The sequence below is a fragment of the Mus caroli genome, chromosome 10 (assembly GCF_900094665.2).
Source record: "Mus caroli chromosome 10, CAROLI_EIJ_v1.1, whole genome shotgun sequence".
Taxonomy (NCBI): domain Eukaryota; kingdom Metazoa; phylum Chordata; class Mammalia; order Rodentia; family Muridae; genus Mus; species Mus caroli.
The window spans coordinates 83,381,795-83,400,004 of record NC_034579.1 but is presented as its reverse complement, the minus strand read 5'-3'; the positions used below and the strand labels follow the sequence as shown (position 1 = coordinate 83,400,004).

Sequence of the window (18,210 nt, the reverse complement as noted above, 5' to 3'; positions counted from 1 at the left end):
GTCAGGCAACCCTGCGCTCCTGCTACCCAGGCACTGATCCCCAGTCGGCACTCTTAACTATTGAGCCATCTCGCCAGTCCCTTTAGCTCTCTTTTTAACTGTGTGAAAAAACTCTATATTGCTTTCATGAGTGACAGAGCCATCCTGCATTCCCATCCGTAGCATAAAACATTCCAGTTTCTCCACATCCTCGCCAACTCTCTTCTCCTCTTTCTATAAGTGTAAACACACACACACACACACCTGTGAGAGGATATACATGCCATCCTGATAGATATGATGAGCTGATTCTATTTCCCCTAATGTTAGTGATCTTTCCAATTTCCCAGTGGTTATCTGTATGACTATTAGCCATTTGCTTGTTTTATTTGGTGAAGTTTCTGTTCAAGCTGTCTTCGTGCTTATAGCTCAGTAGGGTCAGGTAATGCTGAAAGTCACTTCTTAGCAAGTCTCGGTGTGCTTTGTCAGGTATCAGTTCTTTCAAAGATGACAGAAGCATCACCTGCTCAGAGGACAGGATGGTGTTGCTGACAGCAGCTGGGTGAAGAAGGTAGAATGGGTTTTGTCTTTGGAGTGCTTGCAGACAGGAGCCTAGCATGGCTGCCCAACAAGAGAGGCCCAACAGGCAGCTGAAAGAGTCAGATGCAGATACTAGCATCCAACCAATGGACTGAAGCCAGAGACCCCTGTGGTTGAATTGGTGAAAAAGCTGAAAGAAGCTGAGGAGGAGGGCAGCCCCATAGGAAGACCAGCAGTCTCAACTAACCTGGACCCCTGAAATCTCTCAGACACTGAGCCACTAACCAGGCAGCATATACCAGCTGATATGACACATATACAGCAGAGGACTGCCTGGCCTGCCCTCAATGAGAGAAGATGAACCTACACCCTTAAGAGACTTGAGGCTCTAGGGAGTGTGGAGGCCTGGTGGGGTAGGGGTTGGGGGGTAGGGACATCCTCTTGTAGATATGGGGGAAGGAGGTATGGGATGGGGAGCAGTTGGGGGCAGACTGGGAGAGGGATGAAGTCTGGATTGTAGAAAAGGATTAAAGAATAAAAAGAAAAGAAATTTAAAAAACAGGAAAAAAAAAAAGAAAAAGAAAAAAAACGTGGGACTCAGCCAGACATGGCAGTACACACCTCTAACAGGAGTCTGAGGCTGGGGGATCACATATTTGGGGTCAGCATGGGTTACTCAATGAGACTCTATCTCAAAACAATGACAAAAGAGGATTTGTTTGTTCCTTATTTATCCTGAGAAATAAATCTAGGGTCTCACACAAGCAAGATAGTCACTCTACCACTGAGTTATATCCCTAGCAAAATACATTTGATCATACAATGATAACTTTGCTTTTTTTTTTTTTTTTGGCTATTCAGAGAAACCAGGCAGCATACACCAGCTGCCTGGTTTCTCTGTGTAGCCCTGGCTGTCCTGGAACTCATTCTGTAGACCTGGCTGGCCTCAAACTCAGAAATCTGCCTGCCTCTGCCTCCCAAGTGCTGGGATTAAAGGCACTGCCCCAGCTTTTTGTTGTTGTTTGTTTGTTGTTGTTGTTGTTGTTGTTTTTGGAGATTGAGCATAGGGCCTTCTTAATGTAAGGTGAGTGCTTTAACCACCAGACTATGTATGTAGCTCTTAAAAAGAAAGTAAAAAAGAAAAAAGGAAAAAGAAAAAAAAAGAAGGGCTTGAAAGACTTAAGACTGTAGTTATCTTTAGGCTGTCACTACACTGATATCTGAACAACTCAGGAAATTGCATGCTAAGTTCAGAGCTTGTTTGTTTTTATTTTTTGTTTTGTTTTGTTTCTTTCACAACCTGTTTCATTTTCTTCTTAGCACACATGGCCCTTTGGAATATCACATTTTACACAAGTATGGTATGTGTGTATACTTAAATTTGTGCATCTCTTTCCTCTCCCCAGAAGGTAAATTTGTAAGACCAGAGACCCCTTTGGTCCATGTTGCCATGGCTGCAACCCGAGTATTCAAGGTGTCTTCCAGAAATTTACCAGAAAGGGGAGGAGTGCTGTCACGTGGTGACACGTGGTGACACGTGGTGACACGTGGTGACACGTGGTATCAGCTGTCCCCTAAACACAGTTGCATCTGATTCTTGTTTCCAGACAGCGCAGTTTAACTGGGACCCAGAGACGGTGGGCCTGATCCATGGATCTTTTTTCTGGGGATATATTGTGACACAAATTCCTGGTGGCTTCATTTCAAACAAGTTTGCTGCTAGCAGGTAAGAGTGATGGACATGACAAATCCTGCCCAGGTTATCCTGGGGCCTTGTGCCTTTATTCGATCTCTGTACTTGTTCTCAGGGTAGGGGAGCAGAGAGGAACACGGGAGCCACACAGGCAGATGCAATTTGGAGATATTGATCCCCCATGGCGCTGTTTGTTAAGAGTCTCTCTGGATTTGCTTCTTTCCCCCCTCACAATATAATTTACCTTGTAGTGCATTAAGTGGTGTTGTAAACAGAGTAACTATTTGAGAGTCTGGGGAAGCAGTTCACAACCCCTCACTGGCAAACTGGGGAACAAAACCATCGACTCACTTCCCTTTTGGGGGCTCAGTTTCCTCATCTGAGAAATGAAACATTAGGTTAAGTTGTGGCTTAGAGCAGTGTTGGTTGGTACTCCTATGTGTTTATGCGAATATCAGCAGCACAATAGAAGTGCTGTCGTGTGAGCACTGAGGACTTGGCTTTAGACCACGGGATGCTTTCAATGTTCTTAAATGACCCAGCAGCTGTCAGAGGAGCTAACTCTTCAGAACAGGGTGGACTGTCACTAAAGGAAGTGAGTTTTCTGCCACTACTAGTATTTGATGAAGACAGTGTTCACTTGAGAAAGATGTTGTAGACTGGATCATATTGCAGAAAATGAGTGAGTCAAATCTCCAGGTCCTTGCCAGGATATTTGTCACGGGACATTGTATGAGTCAACTTTGTAAAAGAGATCAAAGTTTGCAAGGCAGCTTTTTTTCTCCCATCTCTGAAATCACAACTCACATGGTTGTGAAATCAGCATAGTGATTCACCAATGGGATTTTTATTTGAAAAAGAGAGGAACAGAAGGGAATGTAATTAAAGGGAATAAAGACAACGAAACATCAGAATATATGGCCTATAAGAGTAAGTATTGGTTTCTAAAACTGGTCTCATTTACATTTGTGCATGTAAGTATGGGCTGGGTGGTAATATGAAATATATATATATGTATACACACACACATACACACATATACACACAGCACATGTGTGTCAGGGCCTGAGGTTGATGTCAAGTGCCTTCTCCAATCACACACCATGGCCCTATTTTATTGAGACAGGGTCTCTCACTGAATCCAGAGCTGACTGATTGAACTAAACTGTGTGGTCAGCAAATTCCAGAGATTCTCCCATTCTCATCTCTCCAGGGCTGCACTTACAAGCTCACATGGCACTTGGCTTTTTATGTAAATTCTGCAGGATTGAATTCAGGTCTTTATGCTGCCTGAAAACACTGTACTGACTGAAGTGTCACCTCCCAAGCTTAATTTGAAATGTATTTTTAGGGGCCAAGATCAAGATGCTTGAAAGCCACCATCATAGGATCTGAATATTTAGCCAATGTCATCCTGGACAATAATGCAGTGCTTTGATCCTCTAGGGTCTTTGGAGCCGCCATCTTCTTGACATCAACTCTGAACATGTTTATCCCTTCTGCGGCGAGGGTGCATTACGGCTGTGTCATGGGTGTGAGAATTTTGCAGGGTCTGGTGGAGGTAGGAGAGACACTTTCTTTACAGTTAAGAGTGTAGTTGGGCTCAGTGGTGCAGACATGTTATCTCAGTTACTGAAGAGGCTGAGACGGGGGATCTCAAGTTTCAAGATTTCCTGGGAAGCTTAGTGAGGCCCCACTGCAAAATAAAACTCCAAAGGGGCTAAGGTTGTAATAGTGATAGAATACTTGTTTAGCACATGCAAGGCCCCATGTTCAGTTCTGAGTTACCCTTCATAAGAAGAAAAGAAAGAGAAATCTAGATTGCTGTTGAGACATCAGTCCAACTTTAATTCTCTTATAGAAGGACATATGCTATATGTCCATAGCCCCTGATATGGCAGAAAGTATGTGACATTTGTAGCTGTGACAACCAAGGTTAAGACCCACCCTTAACAAATAGGAGCCTCAGATTCTGTGCCTGGAAATGAGGGGACAAATAGGTTGATTGTGGAAGTCACTTGCTACAAATTAGTCTTTCATAATGTGCAATATAAGATAAAATATAATATCATCATAAAATATCATGAAATATAATATCATAAATATAAGTCTTTTGGATTCTCCATGGTCCTTATATTTGAATCCTGAACATCAGGATTGCTGATGAATCAAAATTAGTTACATAATGTGATTCAATGTCTTCAAAAATCTGTTTGGGTGTCAGTAATACAGTACTATACACAACAGGCACTTATTTCTCACAGTTATGGAGGCTGGGAAGTCCAAGTCCTGTGCTGTCAACATAGTCAGTGACCGATGAGGGCCTGCTTACTGGTTCTAGACTGACGGTCATATCTGTGTTCTCCTCTCACAGGGAGCAACTGTTCTACCAGATTCTCTTTTCTAAGAGCACTAATTCCACTCATGAGGCCTCCGTCTCTATGCCCTTGTTACCCCACAATATCCATATTCAAACACTATACCAACAGGGATCTGATTTCGACATAAAAAGATCGAGGGGACACAGGCTTTGTATTTGGCAATGTATACAAATTATATTTTTGTACTCTGGTTTTGTGAGGCAGCAATATTTGCATTTTTTAAAAACGAAAAGAAATTGGAATAAGATGTGACCATCAATGTTTAATCTTTCTGCCAGGGTGTAACCTACCCTGCCTGCCATGGGATGTGGAGTAAGTGGGCGCCTCCCCTGGAGAGAAGCCGTCTAGCCACGACTTCCTTCTGTGGTAAGTGTGTTAAAGTGATAAGTTGTAATGTGAACTCACCAGAACTCCAGGAGCTCCCAGGGACTAAACCACCAACCAAAGAGTACACATGGAGGGACCCAAGGTTCCAGCTGCATATGTAGCAGAGGATGGCTTTGTGGGACATCAGTGAGAAGAGAGGCCCTTGGTCCTGTGAAGGCTCGATGTCCCAGTGTAGGGGAATGCCAGGGCCAGGAAGTGGGAGTAGGTGGGTTGGTGAGCAGGGGAAGGGAGGAAGGGATAGGGAGTTTTCGGAGGGGAAGCCAGGAAAGGGGATAACATTTGAAATGTAAATAAAGAAAATATCTAATAAAAATAAAGGAAAAAATTATAAGTTGTTTATGGAATGTTTTTGGCTTCAAGTAACTCCGAAGTCTATTAAGAATCTTCAAAAGAACTTTTTTCCCTCATCTGACAGAATCCCTAAGGTGAGCAGTTGATGGTGCTGGGTCTACAGCTCACTGGGCTGTCCTGGGCTATAGATGTGTCCAATCCCTGGGACCAACTTCCAGAAGTTGTCCTCTGACCTCCACTCCTGTTCCATGCCTGGCGTGTGCCTCTCCTATGCACATAAAATAAGTATTTATAAGATAGAAGAGATGGAATTCCCAAGCTCTGCCTCCCCCTTAATTTCACAATGAAAATACACAAAATCATATTTTTCATGAGGGTTGTAAAGACCCTCGGCCACGGAACTGAGCTGACCCCACTTGGCTCAAGACGTGGACTTTCCTTACTACACATAACTACCACGTATAAACTATCACCGACTTAATTAATGATGTGGCATTGTATTTCATCTTACCTGAAAGTAGATGGGTATCTACGACTACGCCAAGGCATGACCTGACTTCAATTCTTGGGCAGCACACTTGCTGCACAGGCATGAGGATCTGGATTCAAATCCCCCAAACCTTCATAAAACTAGGAGGTTGTCTCATCCCATGTCATCTCTTCTATGCATGGCTTAGAGGAATCAGGGTCTGGAAGGGTTTATCCCAGTACAGACCTGGGAGAGAAATCAGAGGCAGCAGTACAGATAGAAGATTCATTTAAAATGCATTTTATCCATAAATGTTTATTATAGAGGAAGGGGCCCACCCTAGAAAAGTTACAACCAAGCCCAGAAGCTGCCAGAGCGCCCCACTGACAGTGGGTGGTGTGACCCTTGGCCTGACTTTCTATGACAGGTGGTGGGCAGGACCTTTCATTTTGATTTGCCAGCAAAATGAGAGTGGTAAGCAGGCACTCCTTGCGTTCAGAGTGGTTTTATAGCCCCGATTTAAAAATGGATCGACTCGAAGAAAGCTGCCTGGTCAAGGTTGTAGGCCTCATTACATTTCCCAGCTAAGGTGTGGCTTCCTTTCAAGGAACAGTTGAGGGACAAATGTCACTAGAGAGAAATTTAAGCTTGAGCTTAATTCATTCTTGTCGCAAAAGATACTGGAGTCAGGAGAGACTGACTCTTGAAGGTATGGGGTCACAGGTTAGAGTTGAGGAAACTGGGGAGGAGAGATGAAGTTGATGTGGTGAGTGAGAACAGCTAGGAGTCTCTTCCACTCAGCGTCATCTTCATTTCTTCTCCATGGCACACCACTCTCTGCCAGCTTTGTCTGCCCTCAGTGCTCATGGGTGTGGATGTCCACTCTGCTCTCTGTGGTAGTCTGAGGGCTGGGTATCCCACTTGGAAGAAGCCCAAGTGTCTGTGAGTGCAGATAGGAGATGATGTTGGAGCTGTGGCTGAAGATGAGGGAGAGTCTGATAGGCAGGGTAAACAGTTTGGGTCACTTATAGTTTCTCCAGGGAGAGAATGCTTTTTTTTTAAAAAAAAGATTTATTTATTTTATGTATGTGGGTACATTGTTGCTCTCCTTAGACACAGCAGAAGAAGGCATCAGATCCCATTACAAATGGTCGTGAGCCACTATGTGGTTGCTGGGAATTGAACTCAGAATCTTTGGAAGAGCAATCAGTGCTCTTAATGGAGGAGCCACCTCTCCAGCCACAAAAATGCTTCTTACAGTGGGGGCTTGATTGTTGGCATTTGATGATGAAGGAGGCAGGGTTGCAAAACCACACAGTAAGATCTGCTCTCGGGTCTTACATCCTGGCACCATGGGCAAGGCATGCTCCCCAGACTTGTTTTTTCTTATAGAATGAGGGATAACAGCGATATCTCCCTCATCAGGTTGAAAGAAGTGGAATACAAAGCAAAGGCTCAGAATGCTTGGCCCAGGACTTAGCATGCAGCATGTATAGTAACCGATCACTCTTTCTGATTTTCTGTTTCAAGGACACTTTTGTATCATGGGAACTTTGCCTTCCTGCTACATGGGGCAGAGGGCACGTTCTGGGCACACACACACACACACACACACACACACACAGAGTGTGAAAAAGAGACAGACATAGAAAGACAGATAGAAAGAGAAGGAAGGAAAGATTTCTTTGCTAATGTCTAATTTGCTTTATTGCTGTGAAGAATTCTGAGCTTTAAAATGCATGCATTTCAGAACTAGGGTTGTAGCTCACTTGTGGGAGCCTTTACCTGGTTTGCAGAAAGACCTGGGTTCTATCCCGATCCCATCTAAGATCAGATGTGGTGACACATCACCTGATAGGTGGAGACAGGAGAATCAATAGTTCAAAGTCATACGTGAATTCAAGGCCATCCTAGGCTACATAATAGCCTGTTTCAAAATGAAACGTGTGCTTTTGCTATTCTGTACACAATAAAAGCATTAGCAGTTGGCATTCAGGTGGCCATTTCCAGCTTACAGAGCATCCTTGAACACACAGCGTAGTTTACCCTTATACTACCCATGAGGCAGAGACTTCATTCCTATCTTATCTCTGAATGAGTCTTTCTACTTCCTCATATCTCACAATCACATTCCAGGGCTTGGCTGCACCGGTCTTAGAGATAAGACCAAGCTTAGGCAGGTGTGATATTTTCCTATCCTCCCCCAACCCCCCACCCCAAGAGCCTCACCCACTCCCTAAAGATCTGACTTAGAGTTGGATTTGATTTGAGGAATGGACTTTCCATTCATGTTGCTTGCTGTTTTTAAAGGAGCCCCATAGTTGTCTCCTTCAGGACCCAGGGGGAATCACAGAGAGGGACTTTTCCATTCTGTTAGCAATTACCGGAAATGTACAGGGCTTTAGTTTCCCTGGCAGATGTCCAGCAGCTGCAGCAGATAGGGAATCCAGGTGACCGCCTCCAGTCCCCACCATCTTCTCCAGACAAGACAGATAACCTCACACAAGTCCACAAAGTTCAGTATTTACAAAGCAAGAAACACCAAAGGACAAAATCACCGAGGTCCAAGTTTAAAGATCTCAACTAGCTTTTTTTTTTCCTTTCTAGAATCATCGACAGTTCAGTTCCTACGACAGAATGATTGTTGCAAAAGGGCTAAGTGGGAGAGATTAGCTCATGGGCAGAAACTGAGACTGAAAAGCAGATAGACCATTTTAGTGACTTCCTGTGCATGGCAGCAAGGCAAAGACCCAAGAGAAGAGAAAAACAGCCCAGTTGCATCATGTGATTTATTTAAGGATCAAGGATCATTTATTGTAAGGATCAAGGCAGGGATATTCAGAAGTCTGTTGTCACACCCAAGGAAGAAACTAGCCTGTTATTTTTTCCTGGCTTCTTAAAAGAAATCTGTTAAACAGCTTAGCTTTTGCCTTGGTGATGTAGAACTCTGGACATTGTGACTCCATTTTGATTTTTAGTTTGGTCTGTTTGGGCCCAGTGTAGGAATCCCCATCACCTAAAACACTGGTCTCCTATAGTTGTTATTCAGTAGAAATGATCTTTAAAATGTACCTATTTAGGAGACAGTTGTTCTGCCATCCTAGAATCCAACTGCTTCCTAAGTTGTGTGTGTGTGTGTGTATGTATGTGTGTGCATGTGTGTGTGTGTTCTTTTACTTAAGAAAAGACTACAAAAGCATCTGGGTAAGGCCCTGGGCGCTCTGCAAGCAGGTTCTAGGCTTCTTTAGTTGCTGTCTTTAGCATCCAACACTGTGCCTGGCTGCATTAAAATTGTTCTTTTCTACTTTTCTCATTTCTGGATTCTGTTTGCTCAAGAAATTCTAAACTGTGATGCCCAAAAACCTTTGTCGAATCCCTGAATTTATCTCTCAGTGAAGTTAAAAAGCATCTTGAAGACATTCCTTTCATGGTTGCTCTGTTTTAAGGTGTGCTTGGGGGCTGGGGTAGATAGCTCAGTTGAAGAAATGTGGCTTTAGCCGTTAACAGCAATAACGTTCACTGGGAATCCCAGACTGTTGTCATGGAGACATCTGACTTCGCCACACACACTTTGCCTGGACTAACAAGCCTTGAACGGTGATTGGCTGGTGTCCCTCAATCTTTTCTGCTTGCAGGTTCCTATGCCGGGGCAGTTGTTGCTATGCCTCTTGCAGGGGTATTGGTGCAGTACATTGGCTGGGCCTCTGTCTTTTACATTTACGGTGAGTGGTTTGGTTTCATGAGTTCATGTGTTGACACAGATATATATTTACTATATAAGGGCATGCTGTGTGAAAATAGAAATACAAAAACTCAGTTCATTGTCAAAATGGGAACATTTACAATCAATTTAATGCTGATATTAAACTTGGCATTTTGAAAAGCAGAATATTGCCTTGTGTTAGGTCTCAGTGAATACGATGAAAATCAACAAGATACTTCGTAATGAACATATATATATATATATATATATATATATATATATATATATATAAATTTAAAAGTAACAGCCAAGAGAGGAAGCCATTGAAGAGAACACTTAAACATTGTGACAGGGATGCTGAATTATAGCTCTCCACAGCTGATGGCTTCTGGTGTGTGTGTGTGTGTGTGAGGAAGAACTCAGTTTTCTTTAATGGGTTGGCCACTGGGAGTTTGATCATGCTCCAGGAAGAATAGGCCAGTATAAATAAGACTTAAGGGATTTTCTTTTGTTTGTTTTTCTGTTTGTTTCTTTTGTGTGTGTGTGTGTGGGGTGACAAGGATGGGGAGGCAGACCTGGGAGGACTGGAAAGTGTGATCAGGGTGTATTATGTGAAATTCCCAAATAAACAATACAAATATTATTTTGGGAAAAACCTGGACAATTATAGAGATGGAAGCCAGTGAGGCCATGCCACTGAACCTTTTGGTTGTTTGTCTGCAGGTATGTTTGGGATTATTTGGTATATGTTTTGGCTGCTGCAGGCTTATGAGTGCCCAGCAGCTCACCCAACAATATCCAATGCAGAAAGGACCTACATAGAGACAAGCATAGGAGAAGGGGCCAACTTGGCCAGTCTGAGCGTAAGTACAGGCAGAAGGTAGGCTCTGATCTCTTTCCTGTATGTGTTTCCCTCTGTGACCGTACTACCTGCAAAAGCTACAGCTGGCAGAGGAATGATCCATGCAAAAGCAAGAAGGAAATTCAGTTCAGGACAGTTCAGTAGCCGGTGTGGGCTCCAACCTCTAGAGTCTGACACTGGGCCATTTATGTTAGAAATATTTAAGTACAGAGCACTTTTGGGAAAAAGTCCCTGGTAACAATGATCTCAATCCCACATGCACATCAAAGCTTAAGGCATGATGACATCGAGGCTCTTTTGCAAAAGTACATGTGATTTCTACTGTAGAGATGTGTTCTATAGTTTAAGGGTCTAGGATCTGTTGTGGTCTCAGTCTTACAGATAGTGTAGAGGTTACCTGGCTATAAAGTACATATGACATCTCCCATAAGCATAGTCTATGGAGGGAGAGTCTTTGATAAGCATCATAGTCTGGGAGATTGCGGTGAGGTCTGGCCCTACAGCTAGCAAAGGTCATCATGTTATTAACTGTATCTACTCCCAGCCTTCTGGATGGGAAACAGGTATATACATCCCTTCTACTGAAGGGAAAAGTCTGTGTGCTTAACATGCCTGGTTTCTCTAGTACTTATCTGAGCACAAAGACCTCATGCTCTCTATGCCTTCTTACAGAAGTAAGATGTTGGTGCCTTTGCTCAAAATTTCATGGTCTTTTTTACTCCCTAGAAATTCAACACACCATGGAGAAGGTTTTTCACATCCTTGCCTGTCTATGCCATCATTGTAGCAAACTTCTGTAGAAGCTGGACCTTCTATTTGCTCCTAATAAGTCAGCCAGCTTACTTTGAGGAGGTCTTTGGATTTGCAATAAGTAAGGTAAATGCACAAATGCTTCTCAGGTTCTTAAACTTTAACTGTCTTGATCCAACTAAGAATAATTTTGCATGATGAAATAATTAAAATGGCTATCACCATTCATAACAGTTCTATGACACTTAGCATACCAAAGGACATACAGTTGTCTATTTAATTTCTTCTTAGTAAGGATCAAAGATATATTAACCTGCTTTTAAAAACCATAGCTCTATCTAGTCTGAGAGTGTTTCTGAAGCTAATGCAAACATCGAATATTAGTTCAAAGGTAAAAAGAATTCAATGGAATGGATTTTTCTCTTTATAAACTACTCATTGTTATTGTGTACAGTTTTATGCTCTATCTGCTTTTGCCCTGAGAAGGGGCTGTGCTACCAGTCTTCTCCCAGTTTTCCTTGAATCCTCAAATAAACACATACACACAGTTGTTCACTTTCAACTTGCCTTCTTGGCACAATTGCTGGGTGCTACCATCGTCTCCCGCCTGGAGAGGCATGCCCTTACCAATTTCTTATTTCAATCTCTCCCAAGTCCCCTAAACATCAGTTGTTAAACTCTCCTGACCACCTGCCTGTAGGAGTTGTCACAGTGTATTGCTACCTCACATGGTTGCCTTGTTCTCCTCTCTCGTAAGCATGTCAAACTCCCTCTCCCCTTCCTTGCATCCCGTTTCCCTCCTGGGACCTGGAAGTCACGACTGTACCTTCCACCCAGCAATTAGCCTATGGCTTTCTTTACTAACAGATCAAGAACCAATTGGGCAACAGGACTTTGAGATCAGCACTGCCCCCGACACATTGTGGGCTAGCAAGATGGCTCATTGCTAAAGGTGCTTATGCTCAAGTCGGATTACTCGAGTTTCGTTCCCTGGACTCAGACCATAGAAGGAATGAATCAGTTCCTGTAAACTGTTTTCTGACCTCAACGTATATGCTCTGACTAGACCCCTCCCCCCAAATAAATAAATGCAACAACCTGATTCTTAGGTGGCAGAAAGAACACTGAGGCTAAGTTTCAGACCAACCAGCCTTTTTTTTTTTTCATAATGGTGAATATAGCCATAGCAATGGTTGTTTATGACTCAGGGAGGTTTTGACACTAGATTACCTCCTGTGACTCAGGGAGATTTTGATAGTGAAATAAACTAATCATTACGAGACCAAAAAAAAAAAATTCCTTTCTTCAAGAGAAAGAACTGCAGCCAGGCAGAGGTAGATGCCTGACTAGCTTCAGGCTTGACAGCAAGCAGAGGTTGGGAAGAGACAGCATAATCTGGATACCTGTACCTCTGTGATGAGTAAGAATTGTCTCTGACCCCAGGGAGCTTTCAGTCTGGTGGGGAAGACAGTTGGTCCATACACAGGCTCACTCTACCTTTCACTGCTTAATGGTTAATGCAGACCTCCTGGGATCCCACATTAGATGATTGAACTTGGTAATGACTGTAGGGCTGTGTAATAGGGGTGAGCAAGGACTTCTAAAGACCTCTCAGAAGAATGGAAGGCAGCTCTTTGTTTCTTTTCCTTCCAGGTGGGTCTCTTGTCAGCTGTCCCACACATGGTGATGACAATCGTGGTGCCCATCGGAGGACAACTGGCTGATTATTTAAGAAGCCGAAAGATTTTGACCACAACCGCTGTCAGAAAGATCATGAATTGTGGAGGTACCATATATGACAGGAGGTTCAAGTGGTTTCTGTAGAATTAGAGCAAATAGAATTCAGAGACTACTTTACAGCCAGCCCTGACATGGTCTCCTATCCAAGTGTTAACTCAGCTCACCCATGTTTAGCTTCTGAGATTAACTTCTATTAGGCGTGGTCAGACTGAGTCGAACCATTGTAATGGGTCTCAAAGACCTCTGAGTCCATCTCCTTGTATATAACTGAATGTTGTTCTCCATATTCCTGCCAAGTGGTCATGTAGTACTTGTGAGATCTGGGACAGGACAACTTAGTTGATTGCTGATGAATCAGGACACGCTTAAAACCAAAGAAACACTTCCATTTATTATGAGGCCAACATAATATAACTTCTGACCATGTATCTGCTTGCTATTTATATTTTCCATATATCTATCCACTTATTATTTGCTTACATAGTTTATTTTCTTTTTTTCTTCATTTTATGTGTACATATATGTTTGGGTAAAACACAAAGGACATGTAATTATGATCAGGGAACCTGAATGGTGAGCAGGAAATGAAGATTTAGGGCATTGTGTTTAGGATCACATGTCAAACATGACTTGGCAGGTGTGATTAGGTTAAAGAGTTTCTGTTGAGATAGTGTCCCATGTATCACAGGCTGGTCTTAAACTCAATGCATTACAGAGGCTGGTCTTGAATCCCTGATATCCAGGCCTCTATCTTCTGAGTGCTGAGATTAAAGGCATGTATCACCACACCCAGTTTATCTGGTGCTGGGGATCCAACCCAGGGCTTTGAGCTTGCTAGATAAACAGTATACCAACTTAGCAATATCTTCATGCCCCAAATTAAAGAGTCTTGAGATGGAGAGATTATTTTACATTAACTAGGTACACTCGGTATAGCTATATGCTTTCTTGAGACAGGAGGTGGTAGGTTAAGGGTCATGGCAGTGGAACTGGGAAGAATCTCAAGCAGACTCTAGAAGCCAGCAGAGGCAAGAACAGACTCACCTCTACAAGTTTTCTCAATGAACACAGCTTGGTTGGCAGCTTGCTTTCATCTCAGGATGGCCCACTTAGGACGTCTGACTTATAGAACTGTATGATAATAAATGTGTGTTGTTTTGAGTTGTTAAGCTTATGGTCATCAGCGACTGTAAGCTAATAAAATAGCAGATATCTCGCTCCACACCAGCTCATTGTCCTCCTAGACAGATGTGCACATATCCTCTATGACATTGCTCACTCACAATCTCCCCACTGTGAGCTCTGCTCGCATTCTCTCCCTACTCCATTCTTCTCTACAAGTATGCAAGGGTGTAGATACGAAAGACCTCAGAGGATGATGTGTTGGAGGTGTGGTCCCCAGCTAGTAGCACCATTGACAAGTGATTGGGGCATGAAGTTACAAATTTCATGAGTAGGATAATTCACAGATGAATAAATGAAATTTTCTTCTTCTTCTGAGTATAGTATTCCTGTAAGTATTTTCTGCAATGCCAGCATGGTGGTCATAGTGCCGTAGTTTGTGTTTATCTGGGTGTCTTATGGAATATGATTTTTCCATCAACTAAAAATATTAATTTGTGGGATATAGCATGCTTGGTTGGAAGTTACCTCCAGGGCTTGAAACATCATCTGTTGCCTTCCTGTGTTTTATGTTTAATGCCAAGAGATCTAATGTTATTCTGATACATTTCCATTTGTAGGCAACTTGACATTTCCTATAATATCATTTCTTTGTTTTGTAGTTTTGACATCCATCTATGACATGAAGAGATTCTTCTCTGGCTATACATGCTTGAGAGTCTAGATACGACCTGGATTTGGATACCCACTTCTTCTTCTAGATTTGGGGGCCTTTTTGATATAAATTTAATCAAATACATTGTCCACTCTTTTTCACTTTATCTTAAGTGCTTCTTTTGGTCTGTGGGCCCTTAGGGGTTTGTTCTCTTGAATGCATCTTAGAGTTCCTGCGAGGCTTGCCCAAGCTCATTTAACTTTGTTTCCTTACCTGTGTCTGATGTATTATTGTCTTGACCCTGTCCTCTGTCTCTGACATTTCACTTCTGCTTGGTCTTGTCTGTTGATGTTTTCCACTGTATTTTTAAATTGGCCAATTGATTTATCTCCAGCATTTCTGTTTGCTTCTTCTTCAGAATCTCAATTTCTCTCCATGTTTTAAAGTTTACCTTGCCATTTGCCAGTAATCCACCTTGGTAACTTTTAAATCTAGGTCCTGAGTGTCTTTCCTGGCTTCATCATCTGCTTATTTGAGTGTTCCTTGTGCTCACCCACCCTCTTTCAAAGTATAACTCTGAAATAGGTTTTTGGCATATCAACTCTTTTATTATCTTTTGTTCCCACTATTGAGGAATGTCAGTTTTCTTTAAGGATGTGGGTCCAGGTAGGTTAAACATGCTTTGGTGGATGGTCCCACACTTAAAAGTATATGGACAGCACAAGTTAGAGTCCATAGGTGTCCAGAGGATGGGGATGGGTTTTGCAGGAGTTAAAGGGAGGAGTTGGAATGAATATGATCAAAATACATTGTATGACATTCTCAAAGAATTAATAAAAATCTTTATTTTTTAAGACAAATATATTATGTCATTATAGGGGTAATTATTTCCCCTACCTCTTCAACATAGTTTAAGGTAGATCCAACTTTCTGATGAGTGGTCTCTTAGCCAGGTGACTGACTTAATTTTAAGTCTGCCTCATGCCAATAATTCTATGCTCTTGACCAGAAGGAAACATACCAAATTTTCCTTACTGAACCTTTACTGTTACTGTAACATTCTCTGTTCTTCAGGAGTAACTATAAAATAATTTGGGAAATGGGTTTTAATAGAGGAACAGATGTAAGTCATTTTTGCCATGAAAATCTGAAGCTCTGGTTCCAAGACTGATCCCCAGAAGGGTGTAATGCCTGGACTGGAGTTTTAATCTCTGCCCTCACATGTAGTGAGACCCAGGCAAGCGACTACCACTGAGTTAGTGTATCCCAAATACAAATAAAAAAATATTTGTGTTATTTGTGTGTAGATGGTGTGTGTGTGTGTATGTAGCTTGTGTGTGTCCATGTATGAAGGGCAGGGGTCAATGTTGAGTGTATTTCTTTATTATTCACCAGCTCAGTGTTAAGACCATAGATTTAGGGTGGAGAGATGGGTAGTGGTTAAAGTGTTTGTCATAGCAGTGTGAAAGTGATCTGCTCAGATCTGTATCACTCATATACAAATATCTGGGCAGGCATGTCTGCTTGGCAGAGCATCTCTAAGGCAAGATAGCAAGCTAGACTAGCTGAACTGTAGGCTCTGTGTCCAGTGGGACAGCCTGCCTCAGTAAGTAGAGGGTGACTAGGGAAGTCTTTCAGTATCAACCTCTGGGCTCCACATGCCGGTGTATATGCATGTACCCATGAACATGTGAACACAGAGATGTGCATGCACACCACACATCAATCACACACACACACATGCCAAAAGGAGTGTAACTTTGTAATTTGGGTGTTGTGAAACACACCTATAATCCTAGCATTCCAGAGTCTGAAGTAGAAGAGAACCTGGTCAGCCTAGACTACATAGCAAGAACTTGTTGCAAAGAGCCAAGGATTAGGGTCATAACACAGTGCCTAGATTGTTTAACATGCATACAAATTCATAGGTATAGATTCATAGGGGAGGTGAAATGCAAATAAAAATGATAAAGCATTATTGACAAGTTCTAGAAAATAAGAGAAAAGGAAGATGAGGAAGAGGAAGACGATGGTTTCATTGGTTGTCTTAGGGTTTTACTGCTGTGGCCAGATACCATGACCAAGAAAACTCTTATAAGGACAACATTTAATTGGAATTGGCTGACAGGTTTAGAGGTTTGGTCCATTATCATCAAGGCAGGAGCATGGCAGCATCCAGGCAGGCATGGAGCAGGAGGCGCTGAGAGTTCTACATCTTCATCTGAAGGCTGCTAGGAGAGTATTCTTCCAGGCAGCTAGGACTGTGGTCTTAAAGCCTATACCTAACGTGACACACCTACTGTAACAGGGCCACACCTCCTAGCAGTGCCACTCCTTGGCCCAAGCATATACAAACCATCACACTGGTTGAGAACGAGGATGCTGTGAACCCATAGGAAGTGGCTAAAGGGCTGTGTTGCTACCACATAGAAGCCTGTTTTGAGGATTGGGTGGAGAGCAGAGGTGTGGCAGAGAAGACTCTAGAGGAGTGAGAAGGTCTGCCATTAGATTGTACTAGTGACACTCGACCCTTGGCAAACAGAGAGTCTCAGTGAGCATGTCATTTAGAAAGACTTCGGCAAATGCATCAGAAGTCAAAGAGGGAAGGCCACCAATCCCATTAAGTGACACAGGTGATGGAACCCAGAAGTAAGGCCAAGGCAGAGGTGACATCTGACAGCAACGTCTAAGGCTGAGCACGCGCAATTTCATATGGAAGCCGAGGAGTCAAGAAACTCTGTGATGGTCCTGCAGTTTCTGCATGGCTATCTGCGGCCACATGTGCACCTATGTGCACTTCAGTGCCTTGAATACCCAACTTCCTCTCCCCATCCATGGTTCCTTCAGACTGTCTGGCTCTGCTTTTTAACATGAGGCGATGAAGAGATGGTCCAAGGTTACATGAGTTGCATTTTGAGGCAGAATCTGATGTTCGGCCTTTCTGACTCTGTAGTCTAAGCCCTAGACATGGGTAGGCTGTTGACTGACCTAGAGAAAGGGAGAGGGAAGTGGGAGCGGTGGTTTGCTTTGGGATTTTGGGGAGTGTAAAGAAGAGGAACAAACACTCAATTGGTCCTGTTGACTTGGAAGCAACTATAGGATAATTGTGTGGAGATGTGCGGACTCAGCAACTGGTTTCCAGAATGCAGCCTCCGCCCTAATTATCCCCTACCCTCTGTGTATTGCAAGTCATCTTTCTGTGTGATGTTAGATGAATGCTTTCTCTCTCTTCCTCCATCCCTCCTTCCCTCTCCCGTTAGGGAATACACGTCTTCATAATTTTCTCGACTTTCTTTTTGTTATGCTGGAGTCATTTATTCTGCATGAGAAGAACTGAGAGTACGCTCTTCTGCTAGGCTTTCTGTGCAAGTGTCTCTCTCATGCTGTTATGAGAGGCCTGAAGACTTGGGGACAGGTGGTGAAAGGGAGGAATGTTGACTTTGCTTCACTAGTAGTGAGGCATGACTTTATTTATTTATTTATTTATTTATTTATTTACTCTTCCCTTTTTCCCACTAGAGATGGAGCCTAGATTCTTGTGCAAGCCCCTTGAACATTCAACTACTGAGCTATCTCCAGCCAGCTTTTCATTAAAAGGCTCTCTCCCCTCCCCTCCCCTCCCCTCCCCTCCCCTCCCC

At 42.9% G+C, this 18,210-nt stretch overlaps 1 protein-coding gene across 1 annotated transcript in view; it reads left to right on the top strand.

Moving 5' to 3' along the window:
- Slc17a8 (solute carrier family 17 member 8) overlaps nucleotides 1-18,210 on the top strand; it is a 45,594-nt gene that overhangs the window by 19,418 nt on the left and 7,966 nt on the right. The window contains exons 3-9 of the mRNA XM_021174719.2: nucleotides 2,127-2,245; nucleotides 3,659-3,773; nucleotides 4,872-4,959; nucleotides 9,376-9,462; nucleotides 10,167-10,306; nucleotides 11,032-11,181; nucleotides 12,709-12,841. Coding sequence (XP_021030378.1) covers nucleotides 2,127-2,245; nucleotides 3,659-3,773; nucleotides 4,872-4,959; nucleotides 9,376-9,462; nucleotides 10,167-10,306; nucleotides 11,032-11,181; nucleotides 12,709-12,841 — 832 coding nt within the window. The remainder of the gene's footprint in view (nucleotides 1-2,126; nucleotides 2,246-3,658; nucleotides 3,774-4,871; nucleotides 4,960-9,375; nucleotides 9,463-10,166; nucleotides 10,307-11,031; nucleotides 11,182-12,708; nucleotides 12,842-18,210) is intronic.